At 40.8% G+C, this 22,526-nt stretch overlaps 2 protein-coding genes across 2 annotated transcripts in view; one reads left to right on the top strand and one right to left on the bottom strand.

Moving 5' to 3' along the window:
- asic2 (acid-sensing (proton-gated) ion channel 2) overlaps window positions 1-22,526 on the top strand; it is a 370,810-nt gene that overhangs the window by 76,358 nt on the left and 271,926 nt on the right. The gene's annotated exons all lie outside the window — the stretch shown is intronic.
- On the bottom strand, window positions 11,858-14,607 carry LOC118122967 (Meckel syndrome type 1 protein homolog). The gene is made up of 3 exons (XM_035179950.2): window positions 14,531-14,607; window positions 12,648-14,431; window positions 11,858-12,354 (listed from the first exon to the last, which is right to left on the bottom strand). The coding sequence occupies exons 1-3, from the start codon at window positions 14,605-14,607 to the stop codon at window positions 11,858-11,860; spliced, it is 2,358 nt and encodes a 785-aa protein (XP_035035841.1).

Here is a 22,526-nt window from a genome sequence, read left to right as displayed (position 1 = left end):
TTGTCACCAAAGACAGTAAAGAACCTCTGCTCCTCCTTGTCAGCAGGGTGTTGACTGACATGCTGCAACTTGCTACTGCTGAACTGCGTACTGTTTGTTTTATTTTTTTTTGTTTATGTCACCTGATTCATCCCAGTCCTCTTTTTTTTTTTGACAGTCAGTGGGCTGCTGAGTTCCTCACATAACAGTTTGATGAGTGTGCCTAGAAGAGTGTTGTCCTTATCTTATCGCACATGTGTACGTATAGAGTCTCTTAGCCTCTAGTGTGAGCCTCCAGGTCTGCAGCCCTGCTTGTTCTCGTCCCTTTTGCTCTGTGCGGTGAGTGATTCAGACCTGGAGCACAGTCAGCTAGCTGGTGGGGCAGAAAACCAGTGGAGCTTCAGAGCCTCAGGCACGAATTTAAGCTGCTCTGACACAGGACATGCTCTGCTGCTAACATTAGATGCATGGCTATAATGACTGTTCCAGCAAACCAACACAGCGTCGGCTCTGGCCTGTACCGTCAACATGGTACTCCATCAGTAATTTATTATTTTCCATCTGTACACTTACTGAGGTTTAAATTAACTTCCTTTCTGATGTGATGTCAGAGCTTCCCGTGAGGTGCGTGCCTCAGTTTTCATCTTTCATCTTCCTCCAACCTTTATCTTTGTCCTCCTCTCCCTCCCTCCCTCCTTCCTTTATCTCAGCCTGGAGCAGTAGTGGGTGGCACAGGGGCGTTTTCTCAATCTCCCGCTCCTCTCCGGGTGTGCTGTCCTCTGGGATTGTCATGATGGTGTAGGGTAGCATAATTTTCCCCGCCTCCATCTTCTCCTTTCTTTCCTCTGTTTTATCCCTGTTCCCATGGCTTCATTCACCTGCAGCTCTGAAAAGCCATGAACACTAATGTTCCCATGGTGCCGCTCTCTGTTTGGCTAGCTGAAAGGCATTGAGTAAACATGCGCACAGTGAGGAATTTAAACCAGGTACATGGATGAGTCAAGATTGTTTGACCTTGGTCACACGACATGCTTCAGGAAAACGACAAATGACGGCAACAATCCATCAAAACCTTGCCTCTTTACAGTGAATCTGAAATGCAGATTGTCATTCCCTTTGAGGACAAACCTTGTTTTTTCTCCCAGCATCCCTCCCGTCTTTCCCCCTTCACTCCCCCTCCACCCCCAAGCCCCCACACACGTTGCGTGGCCTCATTTGGTTCACAGAAAAATGCAAGATGAATACAAACTCAACCAAAAAACCCAGCGTGTAGAGCTCAGAGTTTGCGCTCATGCAGGCACAGATTTTGTGTTATTGCTGGAGATCTGTTCTCATTACATAGTTGTGCTCACGGGGCATGGAGGGATGATTACTGTTTTTTTTTGCAGTCAAGCAGCCACACAGCCATTTGTATAGTGAAAGATTTGCATAAGTTTGAGGAAAGTGAAAGCATCCTGCTCTGAAGAAACATGATTTTTTTCAGTTTATGGTGTATAGTGTACACATCAGTCATCACTGTTGTTTGTTTAATGTGTTTCAATATGGTCTCTGTTTGCCCTTTGACTAGACTAAGCTGCTACCTTTAGTCAGACTCCCTACCTGCCTCAACCATCTCTCTACCAGCGCTGATGATCAGCGACCTCTGACCTTTTGTCGAAGGATGTCATATTACGAGCATTGTTATGAATCAGCAATTGTAAATACAGTAGAGTTGACTGTAAGGCTGCAGCCATTTTGCCGTAGCTGATTAAATGTAAAGTGTAATGGGATTTTCATGGCGGTGCAAGAACCAGCTCAAGAAGCGCTCCAACAGTGTGGTATTTTTGGTACCAACACCATAGCTTTGGCTTGACGTGAACAATAGGATGCCTCATTCAGATGTGGCAGCTCAAAGCCTGTTACATGCCGTGTCATCATTTTATATTACGCTCTCCCGTTTATTTTAAGTCTAACAAATTACTCTTTTAGGCAATACTAATCCTCTTTTGGGTGGCACTACAGGTTCTCACACACAGCACAGGATGCAGTCAGGTAATTTGCATAAATCCAACACAAACAAACATGGAGGACAGATAACCTGAAACAAAATAGGGGAAATAAATACAGAATAACAAAAAAGATGATGTACCCATAAGTATGGTCTCTTCTGTTCCGGGAAAGTACTTTGGATATGACATGTGTCACATCGACCAGAAATGTTGAATTCAAATCGTACCCAAACATCACAGACCTATTCTACCACCTACACATGAATCATGTCAAAGAGCACAGAGAGAGTCAAAGGAGGAGAGCCACAAAAGTACAGTTTAGTGCACAAAACAAACTCCAAACTCAAACTTTGCAGAAGGCTTTTGCTGGCAGCTCACAGTTCGGCAAAGGATCATGAAAGCTGAAGGCGATAGTGACTGCCCCTGACATTGCTAAGACTTACACGGGTGGGAAAATGAGTAACGAGGAACGATATGTGTAGAATTCTGTATACCAAATGACATTTTGAGATTTTGTTCATTTCGCAGACATTTTGTTGGTATTTTTGGGGGAAAATGTGTCTTAGGAACAGACCACACATACCCTCACCTAGGGCTGAGCGTGTGGAGAAAAATCTCATCAAGTCAAATCACATCAGTCGATATCAATATATATCACAATATAAATCAAATCAGCGCCACTGCACTGAGGCGCATTACTCTGTTCAGGTCAACAGGAGACTCTGCTCCTCTGCTGTTTTCCAATGACTCACACGTAGAACTGATCTTTATATATACCGGCTGAATTCATATTACGTTCCTGGATAATCGGGGCATCGCTTCTTCTGCAACAATGAAGTTAAAATGCTGCGTTGCGTCATAATCTGCGGGAGGAAACTTCTCCTGTGTGTGCGTGTGTGCGCGCGCGCGTGTGCGCGCTCATCCCTGTCCCTCTTTACACAAGAACTGATGATCACATGTATTTATCTATTAATCGATGATGTCGGATCATGATTCCGAATCGTTCCGGTCACTTTAACCCTCATGTCCTGGCTAGGCGCATCACTATATGTCTTGTGTTGTTGTATCGTGTTATGTGTCTCATAAACTCTAGAGCAACTCAAACACAAAGTAAACGTCAGTCCTGTACGTGTCCTAATAACTTGTGATCAGTGATGGTATTTATTGTTAAAGTGTAAAGTGAGCGCAGGTCAGAGGAGTGAGGAGGAAGCAGACTCCGACAGTAGCCTCAGAACAGGATGACTGGACCTTTTAATGAGCTTCTGTCCTGATCCTGAAGCAGCAGTGATTTTAATTATTCAGTGGTGGAAACCTGTTTAAACAATGAGCGTAGCGGAAAACATGAATCCATTATGTTCTGTCACTGCATCGATACAGAGTCGTCCACCTCTATGCTCCTACACTCTGTGCTGTGTGCGTCTATCTAACATGATGTGGCTGTAACTCTATTCCAGCCACATGATTGGTTCACTGCGGCGGTATTCTCTTTCTCAATGGCTGTTCGTGTTGTCTGTCAAGACATGGATGGAATGAATCAACGTTGTATCGACCATTTCTTATATCTCTAGTGAGGAGAAGTTATTTCGAGATAAATATCTTTATCCTTTTATCGCCCAGCCCAACCCTCACCTGTGAGTGAACTTCTTTGCAGTCATATCATCCAATGTTAATGTCAATGCCAACACAGTTGTTTTGCATTCAAGTCATGTTGTTCAGGCTTCCAGAGATACCACATATATAAAGCTAGAGAGATACCACTGCAGAACAAAGAAATGAATATAAAATATTGTTATGTTGAATATTTACATTTGATCCTCAGTACATTTGCTCTCTGGTTTAAATATTTCAGAAACCTGCTGCATGTAGCTGGAATAAGAAAATATTGAATCTGAATGTGATACAATCAAAAAGTTTGAAGGGAATAATAAAAGTCAGCAGTTGCTTAACTGACATTTTAATTAAAAACTCTTTATTAAACCATCAAGATATTATTAATAAGCATCAAGATTTTATTAACACATTAACTGTGACATCTTGGCAGAAATAATGCCAAAATGTGTGAACCTGCAGTGATATCATCAGTTAAAATGTGTCTCAAAGGGAAAGTCAGATTTAATTCAACATGGATTTAACTTCAAATTTGAGTGGTTATATAAAACATTGTCGACTACTCAGTTCATTCCTGTCTTGAACAACCTTGAACTACTGTAGTAACCGTAGTGTGTGATCAAGTGATATAGTACAATGAGGGATTTTTCCTGACATTTTTCCTCCTTTCATATCAAGTGGATAAATCAATATTATTAATTGTACCTGAACCAGAATTTACCTTTAGAGTCAAATAATAATCTAAAGTTTCGGTTTTGATCCTCTGCAGGTTCCTTCCTAACTGGTGAAATGACAAAACAAGAACTTGATTTTGATGATCTAGTTTGATTGGGCCGCAAACATGAACAGGAACTATTGTTGATGATTGCAGTATAATCAACTGATTCAAAAGGAAAGAAAACTAGATGCAAGTTGCAAATTATTTTATTTTAATTTAAAAAATGTTAACTTGTTAATTAATCTCACAATGACAACATTTTCTACTTTGGCACAATTATTTAACTTTCACAATTTCTCTTTGCTTTTGTCAAAAGCGGATAATCATGTTGGCACTCAATACCCCCCACCCTATCACCACCACCTCCACCAAACAGCCCTCCACTCGCTGCACCATCTGACACAGTGAGAAAGTTTCATCTTTGTTTGGGGCCATTAAGCACTTAAGCATTTTCAGCCAAATCCAACCCAGTGTCACATCATGGAACATGCAGTGTGAGAGGCTGCCAATCTCTGGCTAATGTCTAAAAATGTATGTGGATATGTTTTATTGGTGTGAAATCGCTGCACTTAACACCTTTTAAATATACATGAAAGCATACTTAATGAAGCTCTCTCCACACACACACACACACACACACACACACACACACACACACACACACACGGCTTTATAGAAATCTCTGTGAGATACCAATCTACTTATCAAGAGGCACATGATAATAAAGCCAACCAACGAATGCAAAATGAGAAATGTCAAAAAAGCCATTAAGGCCGTAATCATGAACATGATCAGAGATAGAATCTCTGCACATTCATCGAGGTATTAGAAAATGTGAGATTTAGTTTGGATATTTGTGCATTTCGTGTGGCTAAACCTTCTTTAATGCATTAATCTCACTCCTCCGTTTTCCCCCGGGACGCGTGGCTGCAGCACAGAGAGTTGGCTGTATGTGGTTTTAATTCCACTCTGCGTTCATTGGTAATTGAATTCATTATGAGGACACCGGGCCAAATCGGCTGTTATTTCGCAGTCAATAGAGGTTGCTAATTAGAAATTAGCTTGAACATACTGGTGCGCAGCCCTCGGGGAGCGTCGCCATCAGTCTAAATCTCACATATCTGACATACCCACCAATGGCTCGTACACTGCCTCAGCTTTACAGATCAGAGCGCTGTTATGTTTATTCCAGTGCTGAGTGGTGATGCGCTGTCTCACACACTGTCCACATCATTAACATACTGTCAATGTGCAGGCGTCACGTTGTGTGCAGAATGGGCTCTTTAAAGCCTCAGGTTCCTCTATACAGAAGCTGCTGAATGAATTTAAAAGAGTTTCAACAAGGCAACTGTGTGTGTGAATGGTTCTATTGCATGACATGAAATATTTATTTTATTCCATCTCAGGGTGTAGGGGATTTCATGCCCAGAGCTCCCAGAGGAGGAACCAGGCTCAGGAAATTGTAGTAGCACTTGTATTTTTCTCCTCACACCGAGAGACTGAAACACAGTGAGAGAGGAATCTCTGTCATATCTACCAAAACAAAGATAAAAAATGAAAAGTTTTTATTTTTGTTAATCTGTGTGTTGTTGATACAAAAAAGAAACATGTCGTAGAAAAGTTCCACTATTAATCTCTGAGAAACCAAGAGAAATGGAAAGGGAAACACCAACTAAAAGAAGAGAATATAAAAAATGATGTGGATGCTGGAGTGATGACGGGAACAGGAAGATTGGTGTGACAATCGAGATGGATGTTGGTGGTTTGAAGTTGAAGAACTTTTCTGCCTTTGTCAGCACAAAGCCAACTCAGAATCAGTGATTTTTTAAAATAACACTTGTGGATTTTAAAAACTTCTACTGAAAGTGCAATAAATGGCTGCTTGTCAAAGAGCATAAATCAAGTTATATCACCAAATATACAATAAATTGTTATTCTAATAACCCTCACAAAAATACTGAAATAAAATGCATTGTTGTATTTTCACCAAACTGGGTGGGATTATAAGTTTGTCTCCAGATGATTTAAATTTTGGAGTTGATCAGTCATAGATAGTAGTAGCAGCAGAAGATAATAGAGAAACCATCTGAAGCTTACATTGATCAAAAAAGTATTCCACAGTATGTCATATGATAAGAAACGTCATGAAGAATAAAATGACATCATGCATTGATCAAAATGTATCTTTCCACTGATCTCTGCCTCTTATAGGACTACATATATAGATTTAATAATAGTTATGATCATAAGGTAGGACTGACGTCATCATGATGTTACTAAGAGGTCAGACATGATATGGTGTGGTAATACAATGATATTTTTTGAGTAGACACGTGAACTACACCTTATTTATGATAACCAATCATTCGTTATTATATGCTATAAATGATGTCTTGATAATGTCACTATATAATGGCCTTAATAGAAACTTAATATTGTGTGATTGGGGCATATACAGCGCAGGGTGTGTATTGCCTCTCCAATGCTTTTCATTATGTTATTTTCCATACAAATAACATTAAGTTGTAATTTTCTGAGTAGAACAGTAATTCTTCTCAAAAAATGTACTGTGCTCCCCAACTTAAATGAAATACAAGTAGTGAGATGAGAACCTTTTAGTTTGGGAAACCTGTCAGAATTTAGCAGGATTTATGAGGTTTTGATGAGCTCTCTTCTTTAAGTACGTATTTCAATGTGATAAGTGTTCAGTACATGAACCCACAGGTGCACATTTAAAAGCTTTGGGTTTCCATCTGTATCTGTTCATATATATAATTTAGACCAGAATTCAGCAATATAGTCATAGTCTCGGTATTCAACTACAGAATAAAGGCAGGATTAAATACTGTGTGCATGTGTGCTTGGCTAGAGAGCAGGGAAAAGGGCATGCACAGGGGGTGGGTATTTTTGGAAGGGGTAGAAACAGGCAAGGGGCTGTGTGGCGTGAAGTTGCTAAGCAACTCCATTTACCCCCACTGCATGCACATATTGAGACATGAACCAAAGTGCAAAATGACTGATTCAAGATGAGAGCAATTCAAAAGAAAACAGTCTGGAGTTGACATTTCTGGGAAAGTCTGTGCGTCTGTGTAGGACAGGTTTACATGCTCTGTTGCAGTGTCCTGAGACTACATCCATCCCTGCTGCTACCACCGCTGCGCTGCACACATCCCATCTGCAAAGATTAGCCTCAATCGTGGAGACTTGTACTATTTTTAACTGACCTACCAAGCACAGTGGCCAACAAAGAGAGGAGTCAGGTCCTCCTTGAAACAATGCCCCTGCTTGTTTGTCAGTCTTGTCTTTCTTTTCTGTCTCAACTTCTCATTTCCACCCCCCTTTGCTCTGGGTGCTCTTGATTTGGGATGTTTGTGATATTGTTTGACCAACGCAGCGCTTTAATACCAATGTGATTATAATAATTTAAAGAGGAACCAATTACCATTTGGTCAAATGGGCTTTATTTCATTTCACTCATATTTCAAAGAAAGAAGGTTATCTTGGCTGCCAGGAATAGAGGAAAATATAAAATCTACATTTATCATATGTGATGATATTGACAAAATGTGTCTTAACTCAAAATCAAATATCAGCGTGGTTGGCTCCAGGTGCCATTTTGTTCATGCGTGGCCACAGTGTGACCCTTCAGCACTGAGTCATGCTCTAACAATTTACACACTCCTCTTACCGACTGACTAGAGCGTGTGCAAATCCATCATCAGCTGGCACCGCAATACCCACAACCCCCCTCTCCTCCATCAGTCAGACTGTCTCCCTACACTACGTCTCATTTCCTCTTCCTCCATTAGAGACTCCTTCATTCACGCCTCTCTTGACATCACTTGAACCTTTGCTCTCTTCACCCTCTTCCTTGTTGTCCTCCCACTTCTTCAACCTAGCGGTGGTTCGTCTCCAACGCTTTGCCCTCTGTTGTGGAACTTTGGTCTTGACTGCGTTCAACTCATGCCAAGGGCAGCTCAGCTCCCTGTTGGATAAGAGAGATGGATAGATAGATCTAAAAAAAAAAAAATTTGATATACATAAGAGCAAAAAGAGACTAAGATATACCTATTGCTCTTCTGTGTTAAAGAAACATTATGCAGTAGTGATATTATAATATACTATAATACACTGTCCATAGTGCAAGTTGATGGACATGTATAGGTCTCGACCTTACTATGTCAAGTGCATTGAGATCATGTATGTTGTGATTTGGTGCTAAACAAATAAAATAGAGTTGTCAAACTTTTTTTTTAGAGGCCCAGGTGAGTAATATGGCCTCATCCTCCATCCTACAAATACACCTTTAACATAGATGTGGTCATGGCTATGTTTGCAGTCATTTTCGGGGCATATCTTTTTAACCTAAATTTTATATATAAATATGGACGATATGACAGCTCCCCAAAAGTGAAGCCGAACTATCTTTGTCGCCCCCTGGTGGCTGGCTGCAGTGTAGTTCATAGACCCCACCTCTTCCATGTTAGTTGATAGGGCATTTAATGTAAAAAAATTCTCAAAGATGGTTTCTGGCATTTTAGGTAGTTCTTTTCACACTGATTGTTTGGTCAACTGTTAATTTTTCTGGTAATTTTGGTATTAGTTAGTTATTTGATGCAATAAACCTTGTTAATATATGATTGACAGCTGAGACTGACTATAGATTGGTAAAGCTTGTGTATTGGCAGGAAAATGTAAATGTTGCTACACACCCATGTTTTGCGTTGAGAGTCTGCACTTAGGGGAACAAAGGTGCGCTGAAGCCGCCTCCGACCGCCCCAGACACGGGGGTCTCCGAGTAATGGAAATGCGACCCTCGCACAATATCCTGACCCAAGACAGCAGTGTTTTTCAGGTAGGGCAGTTCCAAATGAAGGTGATGTCCTTCAAATGTGAAGCGTGTCTGAGTGCTACAGGGTTGAGCTCTCAGCTGAGGAACAACAATTGTTTTTCTGCTCAACTGTGAAAGTAGACTTGTAACACAAAGTTAAAATGGACCCCAAAATGATCAAACTGCTGCACATGGAAACACAGGATGACCCTATGCAACACTTGGTTAGTCAGAAACCTTTATTTTCAACTATTCAGCAAAAAAATCTGTGGTTATTGGTGATCTGCAAGAGTTGAATGTATTATAGTACGTTTAATTGTGTTCAATATAACTATGTATTTTACAGCATCAGTCCTGGACCTGAAAGATACAGACACTTTGAACCTGCGATTCAAATCTGCATCGGTTCAACTCTTGCAGCATTAAACATTAAATAAGTGAGTTCATCCGATGGTATAAATCCAGCAATTAGTCCTGTAGTGATTGAAACTGTGATATTATTGTCTATGCAGAGTATATTTGCTACTGCGTTTGATAATCCTCCCTGGTTGCTCCTCTGTCCGCTCGTCCCTGAGTGAACTGGTGAGCAGATGGGCGGTTGAGGCTGTGCTGTGGGGGAGAAAAGAGGAAGTAATGATATGCCATGTCTGCTACATTATCAGGCCTAATGTTTGGGAGAGCCGAGCAGACGTTGCATGTGTATTTGTCATACGGCCTGTCATCAGCTGTTAGGACCCACTCAGTGGGACCCTCCGTTCAGAACACATCTATCTTCACTGCAAGTTTATTTATTTTCTTCATCATTTTGTCTCCATGTTTAGTGCTGCTGTAGGATCTCATTGCCGGGGTGGTCCATCATTTCAGACCACAGATGATATACTTTCGTATCAGTGGTCTAACTCAAAACCGCTGTTTGAGGTCATAGAGTTTGATTCATCGATAGCTTTTAAGAGCTTAAATCATTCTAATTAAATCATAGTAATTAAAAAAGAAAATTTAGTTTTAATCTTTCATTAAATTTCATCATCTGAAGGCTGAAATTGTGTATACCACACCTCACATCTGCTTCATATAATTTTTGAAGCACAGTTTCTGGTTGATAAGATGAAGATGTCAATTCAACTATTTGCTTGAGCTAATGCAGCAGCATAAGTAAAAAGATATTCTCTTTGTGCACATGTATTATATTAGTCTAAACTCAACAACCCATAATGGCAAAGTTAAACCCATTTTTTTTAGCAAAAGCATTACAATCTAATTCTGAATTCGCTCATTTATGAACACACACTGAATCCTATTTGGTTTAATCATCCTTGAGCTGTGTCTACAACCTGATTGCCGTTCAAATGTGGCTAATTGAGCTGATTGCATATGGATTAGAAAGGCATCTGTCATTAAGGTCCCACAATTCACGCTGCATGTCGGGCAAACACCAAGCCACGATGTCCAGGGAACTCTCCGTAGACCTCTGCCATAATATTATGGTAATACATAGATCAGGGCGAGAATATAAAACCATTTTCAGAGCTTGTCTGACTGGAAAAATGAAGCAAAAGGACTCCTCTCAGAGTTGGCTGAACTAACTAGGTACTGTGGTGGAAATTGGTCAATAAACGAGGTTCTGAGGCAAGTGGTCTTTGTGGGTTTATTTGCATAAGCTTTCTGCAGAAAGGATCACACAGGCAAGGTGGATGTTGCGAATGAGATGAAAAAGTGTCTGTGCCCATATTTAAGTGTCTCTGTGTGGGTTACGCCCTGACCAAAAACACTTAGTCTGTAAAGGCGTGACTTTTAGGCTGCATCCTTTCTGTGTTGGAGAGGAAATAGTGTTATGTGTGGTAAAGGTGCTTGTCAGTCAGCTGAGTTCCTCGAACAAGGGTTAGGGTTAACAAATGCTAATGTGTGTGCTATGTCTGTGAGTTCAGATGTGATGGGTGTCTGTGTCAATGCGGTGTGTTCACTAGGGATGAGCGTGTACACAATTATCTGTATCTGTTCAACCAACTAAGTTATCTGTATCGGTATCCGTATTCGGAAGTGGGTGGGGCATAACAGGAAGTTGGAATTTAAGCCTGACATGGATATGCGTTGTTCAGAAGTTGCTATATTTATCGTTTATTAGAAAACTATTTACAGAACATCCTTAGAATTTGAGCTTCAGATCAATGTTTTTGATCACAAGAGTAAGAGAACTATTCAGAACAAGTTTTTTTTTATAAACTTCAGTGAATAAACTTCAGTAAATCAATGAACACAACACATGCAGTATTAACTGATTGGTCTATACAGAATGAAAAATACTGAATTGAATAACACCAAGATACACCCCAAAGTTTCATGTTTTACTTATGGAATTATCTTCTCCTTGCACTTTAAACTCGATACTTGTAATTTATAACTTTTCTTTCTTTTAAATTTAAAAAGCATGGTCAGTCAGGGCTAGTAAGGTTTTGTTACAAAGACAGTATTATTAGTTATCCACAGATTTCAACAAAAAAAGTGATGGAACAAGAGATGACTTGAGATGTCTTGTATAAGTGAAACAGATTAAAATTTTAGTTTCAAGATGATCAGCACATCATGACAACAGTTATACCGATAATAATTTCACGTTTCTTAAAAGAAGTTCATAGCCTGTAGTTTATGCAGACCTGAGGGTAAAATTGCAAAATATAGTAAGCAAATATGGATTAATTAATATTTCTTTGTTGACACAACAAAATCATTTCTGACTCAGACCCTGGTGGCATGGTCTATTGCCCAATGTTGGGCTCCACGCAGCCAGAGACGCGGCCCGGCAAGTGGAGATGGCGCTGGTACAGTTGGTGGAGGACTTCGCAGCCACGTACCCGGAGCAGGCAGTGGAGAGCAGACGTGGCTGGAGGCTCTCCAGAGGCAGGCGGAGAGGAAGACGATGCTGGATGGAGCGTCTTCTCGCCTGGTCAGGGGCCGCTCCTCAGGGGGGCCCAGAAGCCAGCGGCGAGCACGGCTAGGATTCCGTGTCCCCCCGTTCCCACGGTTCCGGCCCGTAACTGCTTTGATTCTGCTGGCTGACCATGAGTTCCAATGACATCGCCCACTCCTGAGTACACAGCCTGGACACGGTCGGTATCGGGAACAGAGCCGTAAAACCGGTGTGACTGTAACACGGTTTTGCCGGTCTGGAGGTCCAGAGTCAGCAGCTATCTGGGTAGGCTCTGTGTTGGGGAGTAGGTCTGTGTGTGGCTGGCCTATCAAGGAATGATGTGGACACAGCTATCCAATGAGGATTTTCATTCATCACAAGTACGGATATTGACACATTTTACTCTGATGGTACTCCCGCTCGTAAAAGTACCATCTCGTGCTTGTTTCATCCGAGTATTCAGCTCAACCCTAGTGTTCACCCTCATGGTGTGTAGGTTGAGTGTCTTCCTCAGGTCCCATGTGGCTTCAGATTGGGTTTTCCCCCTCCTCCTGCAGTTTGATGAAGATTCCTCTGACTGAACCTTTTTGGATCGTCTTCATCAGATGTGTGACATACCCAGCGATCTTATTGCGGAGCTTCTTGCTGTGGATGATGGCGATCTCCTCACACACGCTCTTGTTGGTGTGGAAGTCATTACCAAGCCAGTTGTAGTATTTCGCGATGATGACCCTGGCGGGCTTTTTTCATCGTCTTGGTCCTGACTCATCCTATGTTGGATCGGCCTGCTAGAAGATTCGATTTGTAGTTGGGAGGTGGTGTTGTTAAACCCTCTGTGAAGGCTTTCTCTGGCGACTTGCATCTTTCTTCTGGCTCTGTGAAAGGCTTCCAGAATGGTGCTGACAGCTCCTTGCTGACTAAATCCTCCCAAATGATCAAAAACTTTCTGCCTACTCTTATTCAACATGGCTGCATCAACAAATGACATGGCTTGCTGGATGCAGTGCAAATTAAAGGTGACACTTCCTGTGGTTTCAGTGGAAAAGCCAATGCGACTCAGCCTCTCTCCCTTGAAAGTCCCTGGTATTCGGACATAGCTGTGGTCTTCAAGCTCTGGAGAACCTCCAATAAAGAAGCGTCTCAGAGCAGAGACTTTCCCCGTCTGAAGGGGTCTCCATGTATGGCATGTTACTTTGTGATTACCAGGTATGGCAGGAAATAGAACATATCCACAGCCTTCAGTTCGATAGCGCTGCCAGGAGTCCAGAGAAAGGACCTTGAAGTAGAGCACTGGCCACTGTGGAACTGGTTTTTCACTCTCTTTTTCATTCATGTAGAAAGCCTCAAAGCTGAAGGGGTGACTGAAGAAAGCTACATTTTCCTTCCCTTGTGTTTTAGTTTGGCAGGTCTGGGTAACCCTGGAGAGAGACTGGGAAGGCAAGCTGGACCAATTGTTGGGCAGCTCCATGAAGAAGTGGATGTATAAGTTATCATATTCAAAACCTTGAGCTGAGACTATTTCTCCATTCATAAAGTAACGCAGAATACCTAAAGGAAGCATTTCAAAGTCCTGTCCAACAAGGCTATTGAGGTAATCCTTGTGCCTTACATACAGATTTTTGTACATGTTCTGCTCCCGTTCTTTTTCCTCTGGTTTCATTGCTGTGGATACATTCTCCACAGTGAGTCGCCAAACTTCTCTCCTTTCCCCCTCTGTTACAATCCTGTAGGGCTCTCTGCCTTTGTTGAAGTCCGGTTTTACGACGACTGTTCCACTGCCATCTGTTTTTATTGTACAGAGCAAATATTCCTTATCTTTGTGACCCAGTCTTCCAGGGGGGCCCAGGTCTCCCATGATGTGCATGGTCTGCATAGCATTATTCACCACATGACTGTTCTTCACAAACTCCTCTGAGGGCTCCCAGTTGATGATTTTTGACTTGGGGATACTAGATACCTTTGTGCGTCTGTCCTGCCATCTGTGTCTTATTGCGGCCATCCTTTCTGCCAGGAAAGTGGGGCCTGATTTGGTTGTGGTCAATACGTCACTGGAGTGCTGCATCTGGTGGAGTGGAAGGGTTGTGGTGTAGCATTCATGATCAGTGTGTGTGAAGAGCCTGTGATTTTGTCGGCCCTTTGCCCCCCTCAGGGCCTTGACTTCTGTGTGGTACTGCTGGTCCAGAGGAGTCTGACATGCTGCCTTGTTCTTGAACAGCTCCATCTCATACTCACTGAAGAGTTTCTCCTGCCAGCCCAACTCCAGTTCCTCCTCATTATCACCTGTCTGGCATTGTGAGGTGAGGGTTTCCAGTTCAATGGATCCTCTGTCTTGCTGGGACAGAACGTCCTGCTGGAGGTGCTGGGAGAGTGCTGCTGTGGAGGTCACCCTCTCTATACGCACTCTGAGTTGGGGAATAAAACAGACAACGTGTTGAAATAACGTATCCTGAGCCAGCAGTTTTAGAGATAGGCTAATGCTAATGTAACCTTCAGCTACTTACTTTACCCTCAAGTTTTTCACAGCATCCCAGGACCGATAGACAGCTTCTCCAGTATCAGTGTTCCAAGAGTCTGCCATTAACGTTCACCACATAAACTATACACGCTATTTGCTTTAGGTCAGCTAGCGTTAGCACACGGTTAGTTAGGGCAATCTAAAATCCAGCAGTAGCTCGTAGATGCACTTTTTAGAGGCAGCTGCCTTTGATGCCAAACTGTTTAAAGGCAGCTGCCTTTGATGCCAAACTGTGGCAGTGTTTGGGGGCATTTGTCACTGCTGCCACACTGTCTGAGAGCAACTAAAGCTGTTTGTGGTTTATTGAATAAACCACAAACTAGTATATATACTAGTTTATGAAAGTTATATACTAGTTTCTGAAAGTTTAGTAGATAGTTTGTTTGCTCTGGGGGGGTTGGTCTAAAAAATGAATCAAGAAAAGCTCCACATCTATCAGATCCATATGCATGATTGTGGTGGAAATTGGTCAATAAACGAGGTTCTGAGACAAGTGTTTTTTGTAAGTTTATTTGCAAAAGCTTTCTGCAGAAAGGATCACGTGTCTGTGCCCGTATTTAAGTGTCTCTGCGTGGGTTACGGCCTGACCAAAAACACTTGGGGGGTGTCACTGTAATGTTCTGTGTCTGGAACATATAGCTAGTAAAGGCGTGACTTTTAGGCTGCATCCTTTCTGTGTTGGAGAAGAAATAGAATTATGTGTGTTAAGGGTGCTTGTCAGTCAGCTGAGTTCCTCGACCAAAGGACAAACAGAGTTCAACCAGAGTGCAGCAAAGGTCACTATAGAGTTCAAGTGACCTCAGGATCACATGATTAGACAATGGCTTAATTTGCTAGACAGTGGGTTTACATGCTATATGCATAAAGTTTATGTCGAGCTGTACCCTAGATAGAAATGTCTGCTGTAAGCATAAAGTAAGTAGTTATTTAGAAAAGTAAGTAGTTATTCAGTAAATTTCCATTACAGTACCAAGGGCCTTAACAGGACACCCAAGGTCCTCTGCTAAGATGGGAGAAGGGCGAGCCTCTCTGCAGAGATCAGACCTTTATGATTGAGGAGCTAAATGGAAGCCACTGAGTAAAAGGCATATGACAGCCGGCTGTGAGTTTGCCACACTGCCTTTAAAGGACTCGGAGAGCACAAGGAAAAAGATTCTCGGGTCTGAAAAAAGGAACTCAAAGCACGGCAGCCAGAAGGCACTGGTCATCACCTCACTATGATCTTTTCTCTCTCTCTCTCTCTCTCTATAGCTTTGCATTTCCTGCATTATCATTACATTATTAGCCTTCAAATTTAGACAACAGTTATGATATTTGCATCCATGTTTCTGTTGCCTTGCAGCACTGTTCACACAACTTAAAGCAAATGAAGGCTCACTTAAAAATATATGTCATGACACTTTGATTATATTAATAAAAGTCCTTGTTAATGCTGGTTTTGTTCCAAATGTATAAAAAGAAGAACAACAGAAAACCTTTTTGACGGGCAACAAGCTAAATTAGCAGTCTCTTCACAAAAGGCTTCAAGCCATGCAAAGTGATCTTAATGAGGCGTAATTAACGCGATTGTTGTCCTCAGGATGATGCGAGTCAGAATTTATCAACTGTCAAACTGGATAACTGCTAAATTACCTTTTCAGGCATCAATCAGACACTATCCAGTACATCGGCTGTGTTTGAAATATTACTCAAACGTCCCTGTACCCAAGTGGACAAGGACTGAAAAATATAGCAATGATATTTTAATATGAGATGTAATTAATTGTTTGGAGCTGCTCCGTGCAACCGTGGATCCAGGTTTTGTGTGTGCTCCTTTTGTGTGACAGTTTTTCATTTTCCTTATTTGCAGTTCAGCCCCAGTGCTGGTCTTTGTTTTATCCCTCTGGCCTGTTGTTGATCCATGTTGTGGAGAAGGGCAATGAGTGGATCAGAGGTTAGACTGTGACCTCTCTCTCTCTCTCTCTCTCTCTCTCTCTCTCTCTCTCTCTCTCTCTCTCTCTCTCTCTCTCTCTCTGTGTGTGTGTGTCACAGCTTGTAATAGATGTGTTTAGAGAGGACATTCTCCTTTCTATTCTTTCTGTGACCTAAATCTCAGTTAGTGTGGACGAGGTCAGAGGAGATCATGAGGAAAGCTACACATTTTTTAAAAAAAGACTGGAAGAAAGACATCAAATTGGGCCAAGAGAAGATTTTTTCTAAATACCTCATTTAATTTTCCTGTTGCTGTAGTATCATCATCATTATTCCTATTATTGTTGACCTGTTCAACGAGAGATTTATGTTGCATAAAGGGAAAAAAAATCCTCCCCATAAACAATTTTATGAAGCAGTAAATGGTGATGTGATGAAATTGTTTGGCCTGTGTTTCTTGGTGTAGTTTTGTTATTGCGGAGTATAATGGACCAGATTCAGACATTGTTCCACTTTGGGATATATCCAGCAGTTAAAATGCAGCAGCAGAACAGTGTTTATTGATTTCAAACATCGGCAGTAAATGTCAAGCTTTGGTGTTGTGCTGCAAAAACAAAGAGCAGGGGGGTGTTGCCAGACAAACCATTTTGTATCGATGCTCTGTAATCAAGCAGAGATCCAACAGGAAAACCGCCCAAGATGCTAATGTCTCCCCCAATAGTGTCATCATCAGACCACAATGCATTGCAGCCCCAATACATTGTGTTTGGTTTAAGATTCTGCTTTCTTTGTCTGGAAAAGGGATAATGCTCATTGATAGGGTTAACCCTAACCCTAACCCAGACTCTGGTTAATTATTTACTCATTCAGTCTTGTCAAAAAAGTTCTTCAATCCCAATCTCTATAAATCATTTGATAATTAATATAAATAATGAATATACTGTCAAACAATCAAATGAGTGGCACAGCAGTGCTTTTCATTGTATTTAGGGATGTCACAATATGCAATTTTTGTGCCAAGATTATTGTCAGGAAATATCACGGTTTCACAATTTTACATGATTATCGATACATAGAAGGAACAAGACACAACAAACAGCTAATAATATAGCTAATGAACTAAAATATACATTATTATCATCAACAATATCCAATAGTGTAACGTTTGGCTATTTAATAGTAATTTATGTGTGCTATCTTATTTAGTTGCCTTATTGTGGAAGGTTGGTCAGTTAATTTGTATTTCCTGTCATCATAAGCAATGTATGGGACTTTTACTGTGAAGGGTTGACCAACGGAAGTTGATCTGTTTTGGGAGCGAAGTGTCGACTAGTTGTTAAAAACTAAACGTCCTGGTTCAAGCCACATTCTTCATGTCCTTACTATTGGGCAAACGTTGGGATCTATTGCAGAGAACATTCCGGAGATAGTCCGGCTCTGACATTTGTGTTCTCACGTACAGCCTCTCTGGAGAATTTCTGGTACATGTCTGAACTTTATTGCCTGTCTGAAAGCATCTGTGGCTTCACCTGATAAAAAGAAGTCCAATATTAACTCTCCTTTCAGCTCAGTTTTGGTCTCCACCAGGATTTACTTAGTGTTCACCAACTCGCTCCCATCTTTGTCTGACTGCTATTTTCTACCTGGTAGCTGAATTCATCAGAGCCTTTTCAGTGAAAACCACTGTCTGCTAGAAATGAGGTTGATAAAGGAGGGGACAGTGAACTCAAACAAGCTGATTAAAAAACTGTCTAAAATGCTCAGTATCGCTGAAGAGATCTGCACAATTATGTCATCACCATAAAGTAACTTTTATATAACTTACATTATGATTTCACATTACACCTGGTAATTTGTCCTAAAAGGCCTTGGAAACTGCAAGACATTATTTAATTGTCTCTTTTTTTATGATCGGGTAATGTGATCCTCTAAATTAGTGACTTTGAAGTGACCATGAATAATTTGGCCTCAATAAATTGATCAGTCAACATTTCTTGTAATCTTAATGTAGCAATTAAAGAGGCAATAAAAGACCAGTCCCCAACAGGATAGAACAGTCTGAAAGAAAAAGGGATGACAAAGGAAATAAATTGATGTCTTGTAAGACCTACCGGTGGTGCATTTCTGATGAATTCCTTTTGTAATATATTTTCACATTCAGCCCAGAACCAAGCCCTAATATTTATTTTATTATGATATTTGCATATCGTAAATGAAAGGGGGTAAAATATGGGAATGGAAATGTTGCAGTCTGGTTAGAATGAATAAATGAATAAGACATAACACACAACTCGGCTGAAGTAAAGCACACGCACAACCCCAGCTTTATGCTTTATTTTCTATATTTGTGAATAGCTTGCAACTTTATTCTATACTTTGGCTTTATAGGGCATTTTACAATAAACTGATTTCTTCAATCAGATACCAGCATTTATCTACAACTGAGTGATCTGAAGATTCTCAGCGACAAACTCATAAAACCTCTCCTCAGAATCACTAGTCTGTGTGTTTACTTTATGAGGTTTGTGTCTGAAGGGGCCTTGGAGATAGAGTTAGTCAGGGCCTGGAGCTCATTAACGGCACTGGAGGATGACATAATGGGATAAGTTCACGGCCTTGATAAGCTGGAAACACACACACTCCTACACTAACTCAACCTCACTGCCTATTTGCTGATTGTGCATGTGTGTGAGTTTGACACAGGCTGATAATCCACTGAAGATGATTTATTTACAGCTGGTAAAGTGAGAAATCAGGTTTGAGGTTATAATCTGAGGGTATTTAATAAGGTTGGTTTGTCCTCTCATGACCCACAGGACTGTGTGTGTGTGTGTGAAGACTCAACGCTGCTCTTGATGGCTCGTCGTTAAGAATTGATTTATAGTTATTTGTACTTAGCATTTAGCACTAAGATTATTTGTAGCACTGCAACAACAGATAGATGTGTTGTACACTATTCCCACTTCCACAGTATTTAACCAACCTCTTATCAAAAACCAGCAAGATTAACATGTTCTGCTGAAAATAGACGAGTGTCTGTAACATATTTAAGAAATACCAGAAAATGTTTTTTTAACAAGGGGTTTATTTTTACAAGCAGCATAAACAACAGAACAGGCTTCTCACATCATCACACACCTGCAGCAGCTGTGAACACAGTTAAGAGAATAAATAAGACCAACAGGCGAAAACAGTGTTTTCCATTAATTACGTCGTCTGTGGTGGCCACAGTCGTGTAATTTCTCTTTACACGCGTTTTTTTTTATCCAAAGGACTTTTTACACTCCTCGCAATAACACAAAAGATCTCTAACTTTGTGTGTTTTTTTAATACTTTACTGCAACTACAGTTGCTCTTTTCAAGACCTGTTCTGTTTTTTCAATATCAATAATCTCATGTGTATTAAACATCTTTCTAAATTAATCTCTTTATATCAGGAATTCTTGCACAAATTTTGAAAACCTGCATTTTCTATTTGTACATGAAACAAATCCCCTATTTAAGATTATTTACCAAAGTAGATTTCCTCAAAATTCAAACTTTTACATAACACCCTATGAAATGCAAGATCTATATGAAATAATATGATTCATTCAATGTAAAACATGAATGTCTAAATGTATTTCTCCATGTGAAACATTTGGTCTTCTGTGATCATAGGACAACCAAAAGCACCATGTGTATAATTTGAGAAATGTAGGTTTTAGGTAAAAATTATCACACCCGACGAAATCTGGGTTTTCAAGTTTTGTTTATTGAACAAGAACAAATTCCTGGAAATAAATGTTTTTTCTTGAGCAAGGGAATCTCTGTTAACTTCATGTCCTCACTGAGATGAGAACAACAGTGCAGTGTTTGCCAGAGGGTTAGAAATGTAAGTTGTAAGAAAAGTTAGAGATTTGAGTTGTTTTTTTGTTGTTGTTTGCATTGTGGTGTTACTTTTTTTTCTTTTGAATTTAATCCCGAGTGTTCCAGTGTTTAGTCTCCGCTGGGGCGGCTGCCTCTGATCACTGATTCCATTGTAGTCATTATGACGATGAGACTTATTGAAAATAAGCTGACTGTAAACACTCAGATTGACAAACAATGATACTGTTGCAAAGATTTCAGCCCTGAAAATGTTATAAATATTTTATAATAAATCTTTTATTTCTGCAGGGTGATAAAACATAGAAATGGCAAGCCTCATGTTATTCTTATGTTTACTTTTAAAGTCTAGCAATGTTATTCCCGCAAACAAGAAAAAGGAAGAAATATGTTTTTAATGAAATTTGTTTGATTCTTATCACATCCCACTTTGCCTCCTGCTGCATCGTTCTGCTTCTTCCTCCCACTGGTTTTTCTGTTGCTCAGCAGGTTTGAACCTTTGACATTTTCTGGATTCACAAGCTTCCCGCTGCTTATCAGGCAGGACTGACATGTACGAAGGAAGATGGTGAGGAGCAGAGATCAAACCCGGTTAATTTGCTCACCTTTAGTGTCATGACTCTATCACACTCACCTCAAGAGGAGGGAGCAGCTGCTGGCTGATCAGCAGCCATGACAGACGGCAGTGGAATGTCTGGTAATGTAGTGGCCACTTGGACTCAATAAAGATGCCTCTTCTGATACTGTGTGTATGTGTACATACACACACACACAGTTTATCCAAGGCTCTAGGGCTTAAGTCCTGCACAGCTCGGCTCCATCTCCATATCTGCTTTTTTTGCCATTTGCAGTGTAGTGAGGGTGAAGTGAACCATGTTTATAAAATGTCATGTTTCTCTAAAGTTTAAAAGTCATGCTGCCAAATGTGTTAAACCTTTAACATTATCATTCCTGTACTGTACCAACAGTGTAGCAAAGCTTAAAGGGGCGGTTATGTGGAAGGAATGTGGTGTAGTAAGTAAATGTTGACTCCTTTTCACCGACATACACACAAAAACTAAAACCTTGCAGCAAATGGGACAACTGAGCCCCGTCGGTACCGTACGTTACATCAGCCAACTGCATTGTCTTTAACTATGTATGAAAGTAGGGATGCTCTGCTTTGATTAATAATGAACTGTCAGTCACATACTGCGCTAACATCAGACATACAGAGGGTTTATTCATAAAATTAATAAACAGATAAATAAATAATGCAACGCTTGGCGTGTTATTGTTCTATAGCAGCCTATAGGGACTCATCTAACGATTATACGCATTATACACTCAATGACTATTAAATAGATAACACACTGGATGATAAGTAATGATTACTGTACTTATATTACTTTATTTAACACTATACTTTTACTCTGTTTTCACTATGAGGGGATGTTTATATACGTACTTTGGGTACCAAACTCAATACTTTTAAGGGTACCAACTGAATTACATGCAATTAGAGCTTTTACACTCTATGGAGAGCCTACTGCAAGTGGCCTATGTATTTATACTTGTGCGCTAGTATATCTTTGTATCAAGGTACGCTACATTTCAGGGAAGGTGTGCATCAGTTGACACTCTAGGTGACTGGAGGTAATGGTGAGCCAAAAGCGCTCTCCAGTGCGGTTAGACTTTTTAAAAGTCGACAGAGACGATGCTGTCTGGAGTAGTTGTGATGCGAAATGCAAAGAAGGCCGTGGCAACACATCGGACCTGATGAGACACCTGGTCAAACGCAAATATATCTTGGAGCTGAACAGTGTATCGTATTTGGTAGCCTGCAGCCGCTGCTCTCAGGAGCAGTTTAAGTTGAACCCGCCGTGTACGATACAATTTTACGTGAAGCATCGTCAGCTCTATCGACACTGAGCTCAGGTAATTAATTCAGCAGGTGGATAAGTTATGGCTAAAGAAAACGTTGACTGTTGGTTTGCTTCTCCACCCACTTTACCGGCGGATTGCAAACAACTTAAACGCACATACCGCCGCCTTCAGTACCTGTTTTTTCAATACGTGTCTTACTGCAGGAGCTGAAATTCCATTTTCTAGTATTACAGAGAGCAAAGTAGCAAAAAATCACCATTGGGTTCAGATAGCAAATTACAAGTTCCTGATACCGTATCGTTTCAGTTGTGAACGGTAACCGACCCTAATGGTTATTA

Source organism: Hippoglossus stenolepis, chromosome 16, assembly GCF_022539355.2.
Source record: "Hippoglossus stenolepis isolate QCI-W04-F060 chromosome 16, HSTE1.2, whole genome shotgun sequence".
Classification (NCBI taxonomy): domain Eukaryota; kingdom Metazoa; phylum Chordata; class Actinopteri; order Pleuronectiformes; family Pleuronectidae; genus Hippoglossus; species Hippoglossus stenolepis.
Note: the sequence above shows the minus strand (reverse complement) of the source record. Positions and strands in the feature narration are given on the sequence as shown.

Bases quoted from the DNA above. Each gene is read 5' to 3' on its own strand.
- LOC118122967 (XM_035179950.2), bottom strand. From the start codon at position 14,607: ATGGCAGACTCTTGGAACACTGATACTGGAGAAGCTGTCTATCGGTCC. The intron at 14,432-14,530 runs GTAAGTAGCTGA...TCCCCAACTCAG, and splicing joins GTGAAAAACTTGAGGGTAAA to AGTGCGTATAGAGAGGGTGA. The intron at 12,355-12,647 runs GTATGTCACACA...ATTCCTTGATAG, and splicing joins CTCCGCAATAAGATCGCTGG to GCCAGCCACACACAGACCTA.